Here is a 7,863-nt window from a genome sequence, read left to right as displayed (position 1 = left end):
ACACGACATGTTTGCTGTTTCTACAACAAATACAACAGCTTTTGTTGGGAGAATAAAAGAAATATCTAATCAAAACTTTGTCTTACAAAACACATAATCTTGACACTTACAACTCTTTTTTTTTTTCTTTTCGATCGTAATTATCGTTATCATTTCGTCCTTAAAAGTTGGATGGCCTACTGATCTCGGGTTTTTTCAAGAAACTTGAATTAGGGTATCTCGAAAAACAAAAGCTTTAAAAAGAATTATTGATTGATTATGTGTTGTTCATCATCTTCTATTTCCATTTCCATTTGTCTACGTAAAGGGTGTCTGCAAATTCTTAGTTTCAAACGAAGGAAGCAATGCATGGCTGAAACCATATCAAGTATTTATTTAATTCGTACACATAATTACAATTAGAATAAAAGAAAAGCAAATGGGAATTATTTAATTAACATATAATACACTGTTCTTAAAAGTGTTAATTAAATAAGCTGAGGACTTAGTTCTTCACAGCTGTCCACAAAAGAGGACACTGCTGGGAAGATTCATGCAATGTTATGAATGGATATAATTATTTTAGATAAATTTTGATACTTTTTTTGGTTTTTCTATAAAATATTTAGTTGACTGTATTAATGGTTGCTTTTGAGTATATATTTATTGGAATTGGTATTAGGGTTTCAAATTGTCTCGTAGTTTTCGAGTTCTTATGATTGAGCCACTAAAAATGTACATTTTTATCGTAATTAAATTATAGAAACTCCAAAATTATGTATGTGAGTGAAGACAAAATATGCTGAAACGACTTGTGTGTGGCAATGTAACAAGAAGGTAACGTGGTCATGTTGTAAGGGATGTAGGAGAATATTGGGGCAATGAAGTGTTAGATTTCAAATCTTGTGACCGTCCATATCGATTGGAGAGGGGAACGAAGCATTCCTTATAAGCGTTGGAAATCTCTCCCTAATAGACACGTTTCAAACCCGTGAAGCTAATGGTTATATATAACGGGCTAAAGCAGACAATATCTACTAGCGGTGGGCTTGGGCGATTACAAATGATATCAGAGCCAGACACTAGGTGGTGTGTCAGTGAGATCCCACGTCAGTTGGAGAGGGGAATAACCTATTCCTAACAAATACGTTTTAAAACCCTAAGACTTACAACGATACGTAACGAGCCAATACGGATAATAGAAATGTTTAAAAAGAGTGGGATCGTCAAACCATTGAAAGACGAACCTCAAAAGTTGGAAGAAAATGGGTATAATAAAGTAAGGATGAACAAGTGAGTGAGTATCATTTGTATGCTGAGAAAGAGAGTTCCATTTTGCTGCTTGCTTGGTTTTAATAATAATTTCAGGGTGAGGTATATGTGATTTGGGTCCAATAATTGGTCCATTGGTGTGCGTGAAAATTGAAAACCACCACTGCATGTCAACTGCGGCTGCCTCTGCCTCAAACAAACTCATCAATAATATATACCTTTGCTCCTCCATTATTTCTTGCAACCAAAACCCATGCATCTTCCCCTTCTTATGTGTATTTTACGTACCTTACAAACAATAATAAATGTCTCCTATTATGCTGTTTTTGTTTTCGATAACAATCCCCGTGTACGCAATAGAGTCGTTTTGTGCTCGTCGTTTTTTCGATAATACTAAAATTAAAGTCATTGAATTTTTGAGTTGTGGATGATGGCTCCAATAATTCGATACATAGCCACTAAGTTATATTCTATAAGGTCTACTCTTGCTCTTTATTTAATCGCTTTTTGTTATGGGTGCCCTATTTTTTATCTTCATCCAACTAGGGTTAGATAATACTTTTATGTGTCCAATTAATAGCTCCGTCAACATGTGATATGCTTTGTTTTTGTTTTTGTTTTTCATACGGATGACAAAGAATTGAGTACTTTTGTAACATTGTCTTTTTTAGCTCATCAGTCTCACAGTTTTAAAATGCATCTACTATGGAGAGAATCCAGTCATATTTCAACCAGTGTCTCGCACCGTTCGATGACTGACTCTGATACCATTTGTAACATTCAAAGTCAACCACTAGCCGATATTGTTCTATTTGGTTTTCACACCCTTCTAAAGAATGTTTGATTCCTTCTCCGACTGAGATGAGATCTCACAGTTGAAAAGAAAGATGTGGGTTTTGACTGTATCACTACTTTTACTCACGAGTCTTTTTATGTGCTTCATGAGGTCGAATTCTCCTCAACAACCAATATCGAATCTTCAAGATTATAATAACGTGCGCAAAACGAGAGCCATCACCTACCAAAACAAAGTTCATTAAATGCAAGCCAATGAATGAGGAATCCTTTGGTAAAAGATTCTCAATTAAATGTGTATTATGAATCACTAAAATCAAAGTAAAGTCAATAAAGAATCTCTCCATAAATCATGGAATTTCATATTTGATTTTACTCTAATATGCTCTCATTATGTCTCCACATTTGATTTTGGACCATTATTAAGACATTAATGTCGTTGACTATTCTTAAACTTTATTCTTAACCTAAAACAAATTCCCCAGATTGGAAAATTTACTGTATATGTTGTTGAACTAAAATAATTATTATAAATTATTTTAATTTCATCGTTCCTTTGACAAGCTACTCGTAAAAAGGGAAAACACTTCAAAGAAATAGCTCGTGATAGAAAATGAACGTTTAAATATCATTTTATGGTCGCTCTAAATTTATTTTAGTTGGGTCTTCCGAGATTTTGAAATCCTAAACTTATTTTTTTTTATAATTATTATAACAATTTTGTTGTTCAGTTATTATTTTACAACTTAATTATCAAAATTATTTGGCTCGAAAAGTAACAAACATTTTATGAATTAGATTAGTTAATAAGTTTCCATTAGGTTTAACTAAATCCATTTAGAAATGTCTGAACTAGACCAAACCCAATCTATGACCACCCGTATAAATTATTGAATCAACCGGTCACTTACATAAAAGAAAAAAATCTAAAAAAACTAAAAGCACTTGGAATGGTTGGTAAATGGAAAGGGGAAAACACCATAGGATGGTGGCTGCAAAAGTGCATGTTCTTTTTGGAAAAAAAATTCTTCACTTATACCAAAGCTTTTCTTTACACGTTCATATGTCCATAGCCTTCCATTAATGAACACTTTGTGTTAAGTTGTCTCAACATTCTTCCCATTAAAGACAAACAAATGCAAAGCATAACCGTTTGAGTCCGCACCAACAAATATTGTTTGCTTTAATCCATTACGTATCGTTATCAGCCTCATGATTTTAAAATATATCTATCAATGGAAAGGGTCTAGCCCTACTTCTGACCAGTGTCTTACACCGTCCGGTGGTTGACGGTGATACGTAACAGGCTAAAATGGACAATATCTGCTAGTGGTGAGCTTGGACTGTTACAAATGGTATCAGAGCAAGACACCGAGTAGTGTGCTAGCAAGGACATTGACCTCGAAAGGGTGGATTATGAGATCCCAAATTGGTTGGAGAGGGAAACAAAACATTTGTTATAAGCGTGTGGAAACCTCTCCTAGACTCGTTTTAAAAACCTTGAGGGAAACCTGAAAGTAAAAGAAAACCAAAAAATGACAATATCTACTCGCGGTGAGTTTGAGCTCTTACACAAAACTACAAGAGCTATGCTTATATATATATAGTTGAATAATATTATATCATTGTAGAGATTCTCAATGTTTAAAGTGACAAGTTTTACGTCGAATTATAGCACCCAAAACAAATTTCTCGAGAGACAAAGATTGCTACGTTACAATATATATATATTTTTTTGGTCTTAAAACACAGTTAGTTTACAGATATGTGTAGCAGAAGAAGGGCACTGAGGCCAAGAAAAAAAAGTTGCAATTTTTCTGGTTTTCCCCACATCCTCTTCTCCTATTTTTCTTTGGACTAATATAACCCCTACACAACAAGCAAATTACATAAGAGTTCCCCCCACCCCACCCCACACTCGAACACAAAACATTCCCTCCAAGACTGCCCTTTCAAACCCTACAATGTCTTCTAAGCAAAGGTGGTCGCTTCCATTGCACCAAACGTTGTAAAAATTGCATAACCTGTAACAAAAACGTCCCAAAATTCATCAGAAAACGCGTAAAAGACCAAACCCACCACTAGCAGATATTGTCCTTTCTGGGTTTTTCTCTACACCTAAAAGTATATATAAGTTTCGTAAACTTGCCTCGGAAGGTTCTCGCACAGAATACGAAGCATGAGTGTCTTTAGGAACTTTAGACACTAAAATCCCAAACCCTTGATCTCTTTCCCTTAGAACCTACATATTCAAAAACCCATAATCTTTAGCAAAATCATTGATAAAACCAACTTGACAACCTTAAACCCGACAATAACAACATAATACAATACCTTAAACGCATCCTCGTCCGTACGATCATCTCCAATGTAAATAGGAAACACGTCAGAACAATTTGCATACCCTACATTAAAACATTTTACATAAGTTTAACATACAAAGATCAAGATAAAAAAACACAGTCATTCCATTCCAAATCATCATAGAGAACCAACCTAGCGCTTCTAACAAAAACTCGAGCGCCTTGCCTTTGTCCCACTTGATGGTCGGGCGGATTTCTAGTACCTGTAACGGTAGCTCGTTATAAGCTTTTCCCTCTATATATACTTGGAAGATATGTACATAAAGAGAGTGAGAATTGTACAAACCTTTCTTCCTTGAGTTAGTCTGAGCTTTGGGTAATCTTTAACCACTGATTTAACTTCTTGTGCTAAATTATTCCATTGCTGTAAGTATAGAATAATAAAAAAGTGTCACAATAATAATAATAATTATTATAAATTATAAATTATAATAATAATAATAATAATAATAATTACTATTATTTATTATTATTATTACCTTTTCATCAACACAGCGAAAATGCACTGAGATACAGAATTTATTGTTCTCCACTTTAGCCCCTGGAGTTGATTTTATTTTCTCTACCAGTTTTTGATAAACCTGTAAAAATAAATAAATAAATAAATAATTTAATTTTTTTTTAACTAAAAAAAAAAAAAAAAAAAAAAAACATGAACCTCGTCTATCATGGGAAGAAATTCGCTAGCTGGTTGGAAGAGAAGAGATTTATTATCCTGAAAAAGAACAACCTCGGATTAGTCAACAAAATTAGCGTTTTAAAATGAATCGGTTACAATATTAATCGCCTAATTAACGTTAATATTGTTTTAATTTGTTGTTGTTATTGACTTACAGCTTTCTTGAATTTGGAGCTTTTTGTTGGGCCTTTAATGTCCATGCCATGGCTGCCGGCGTAGTAAAGCTCCGACAGTTGAATGAATCCGTACACCTGCGTTCCGTCGCGCACGGCGGCGATATCGCCGAACAAAAAGTGTGAGTTTTCTAAAAGGAAAAGGAGATGCTTTTTTTTTTTTTTTTTTTTTAATTTATGATTGTTGTAGAAAAGTACCTTGTCTCTGCATCTGCCACTCACGATGGCGGTCGGAAAGCAGCTGGCGAGCTTTTTCACCGTCTTTCTCATCTGAAATTGAAAGAAAAAACGGTGAGGAACAAGAAAACGGAAGAAATTAAGAAATGGGTGATGAAATTGGGAGAACTTACGGCTTCCGACATGAAGGCTTTGTCGGGATCCTCAACAATTGGAGAAAGAGTTCCATCGTAATCCAAGAACATCACGATTTGTTTCCCTTTGGAAGCCTCAATTATCTGATCGAACATGTCCAGTGCCGACGGATGATGAAGCTGAGAAACAGAGAACTTGAATTCAATCTCAAAGAAACAAAAACTTAACAAATGGGATGAAAGGAGATGATAGAGGAAGGTGTCTCTGTTCTTACAGTCCAAGAGTTATGGTGGTGGTCGTCGGCGGCGGAGAGGGAAGAGAGAGATTTAACATGGGTGGGAGAGGAGGCTCTCATTGATTCAATCCATCCGCCATTAACATCGAGGTCTTTGAGAATCTTTGTACGGGAAATGGAGATGTAGCCACCGCCACCGCCACAACCGCCAGGAGCCGGTGGGGGTTTCTGAGCAGTGGTGGCGAAAATGGAGGAGTTAGAGACGGCGACGGTGATGGACATGTTGATGCCGGATTCCGAGTTGGAAATTACCACATTCTGGTTCGTCATCTCAATAACAATTACAGTACTCTGTTTTTATCCTTACTAAAATCAGGTTTTCTCTTTCTTCAAATTGGGATCTACAAGAACACAGAAACCGACCCAATTCTTGTCTAAGAAAGATTGAAAGTTTAAGAACGGAAATTTGGGGAATTGGTTGAGGAATTGAGGAGGAAGGAGAAAATACAGAGAAGAGAGAAGAACATAGCAAGAACAGAGTAAGAACAGAGTAAGAACAGAGCAAGAACAGAGAGAGAGAGAGTTATGGTGGAGAGTGGAGAGAGAGAGGAAGATGAGTGGTGGATTTATAGTGGCGAAGGAGAAGGGGTAGTGGAGGAGATGAGAATTCAGAAGAGGTGGAGTCCACAGCCGGAAATCCAGGTGGCCCACCACCCCAACCCGCCGTCTTAACTCTTTAAGCCGTCACCGTAACCGCACCTCCTCCCTCTCACCGGCGCATCTTAACAGTTCAAATCCACGTGCCCGACATTCCATGGTCTCAGTCAACTTACTGTACATTCTTGCCACGTGGATTTTTATATACAAGGACACTTTTTTTATTTATTTTGGTATGTTCATACTAGCACAGAATCGGACCGACCTGAATTACTCCATCCAAACCACATTTTTTAAGGTTATCGTGACTTGTGAGTGTTTAACCGTATAAATAAAGTATAAATTTTTAAATAATTTAAAAAATAACGAGACTAAAAAATAGAGAGTTAGATTGAATTATGAACTGTGTTCAAATTATTAACTCAATCAACCGAGATAAATTTTGATATCTTATCCATTAACTAATAAGACATAAGTTATCGTTTCAAATATCGAGACATGTCATTTTAATAATAAACAAACGCCCCTAGTTATTTCCAAGCAAAACAAGCTGCCCATTTGCTTCAAATTTATGCCTTTTTATGTTTTCTCTCTCTTTGGACACATCAAAACTGGCTTCTCTCTCTCTTGTTTACTTTTAAACAACCACTTGCACTTATTTACATCCAATATTATTCAATTATTTGTCATTCCTTTTATTTAGTCCTTCAATTTCTTTTAATTTGCCACGTGTAGAAGGCCCAGGAACGGAGAGCTTTCTCCCTTTTTTCATCTGTCTCTTTGGTCTTAAGAATGCTGGTTTTAAGAATGAGTGATTGCCCTTCTCCGACCCCTTACTGTCCAACCAGATAGCGAATAGCTAATGCGTTCCACTTATTGAACCGGGTTTTATGGTTGGTCTGCGACCCCTCGTAATTCCTACAGGGTGGAAATGATGGGGTTGGTTCATGGATTTTTCTTCCATTTACCGCATTTCGCTTGAAGGGTTGAAGGGAGATAGTGCATCAAGCTGTTTGCAAGGGCCAACTTGATCCTCTTTCCCAAGGATCCATCCAGGAACGTTAACTAAAGGTTTATATTGATGATTTCAAGTATTTACCTTAACAGAGAAGACAGAAGTAAATCTTTTATATAGTTCTGTCTATTATTTATAATATATATATAGTTTTATTAGATGTAACGATCTACTATATATAACTATCTACCATGTATTATCATTTGCTATATAAAATATTTACTATATATAGCATATATGACCATTCATGCTCATAACCTAACAGATAAGTTACCATCATTGCTCGTTTGTTTTAGACATATATCTTTAGTCAAAATGTCAGACATCCAAATTTCAACCAGACACATTATTAAAATATGTCTTTGTTTAACGATGTTCAACTC

At 35.7% G+C, this 7,863-nt stretch overlaps 1 protein-coding gene across 2 annotated transcripts; it reads right to left on the bottom strand.

Annotated features, from left to right (window-relative positions):
* Positions 1 to 3,741: 3,741 nt before the first annotated feature.
* On the bottom strand, positions 3,742 to 6,412 carry LOC111435936 (probable trehalose-phosphate phosphatase J). 2 transcript variants are annotated; one of them, XM_023073552.1, is made up of 11 exons: positions 5,848 to 6,412; positions 5,612 to 5,752; positions 5,460 to 5,531; positions 5,244 to 5,339; positions 5,068 to 5,124; positions 4,889 to 4,990; positions 4,696 to 4,773; positions 4,543 to 4,612; positions 4,381 to 4,451; positions 4,196 to 4,288; positions 3,742 to 4,070 (listed from the first exon to the last, which is right to left on the bottom strand). In XM_023073552.1, exons 1-11 carry the CDS (start codon positions 6,136 to 6,138, stop codon positions 3,999 to 4,001), a joined length of 1,143 nt encoding a protein of 380 aa, XP_022929320.1. In that variant the 5' UTR covers positions 6,139 to 6,412; the 3' UTR covers positions 3,742 to 3,998. The 2 variants fall into 2 exon arrangements, with proteins under 2 accessions (XP_022929320.1, XP_022929319.1); XM_023073551.1 differs by having other exon boundaries at positions 5,068 to 5,147; positions 5,258 to 5,339.
* Positions 6,413 to 7,863: the final 1,451 nt, after the last annotated feature.

Source organism: Cucurbita moschata, unplaced genomic scaffold, assembly GCF_002738365.1.
Source record: "Cucurbita moschata cultivar Rifu unplaced genomic scaffold, Cmos_1.0 Cmo_Scf00051, whole genome shotgun sequence".
Classification (NCBI taxonomy): Eukaryota; Viridiplantae; Streptophyta; class Magnoliopsida; order Cucurbitales; family Cucurbitaceae; genus Cucurbita; species Cucurbita moschata.
This window is presented reverse-complemented; position numbering and strand designations above follow the sequence as displayed.

Bases quoted from the DNA above. Each gene is read 5' to 3' on its own strand.
- LOC111435936 (XM_023073551.1), bottom strand. From the start codon at position 6,138: ATGACGAACCAGAATGTGGTAATTTCCAACTCGGAATCCGGCATCAAC. The intron at 4,289-4,380 runs GTATTGTATTAT...TTGAATATGTAG, and splicing joins CGGACGAGGATGCGTTTAAG to GTTCTAAGGGAAAGAGATCA. The intron at 4,071-4,195 runs GCAAGTTTACGA...TTTTTGTTACAG, and splicing joins CTGTGCGAGAACCTTCCGAG to GTTATGCAATTTTTACAACG.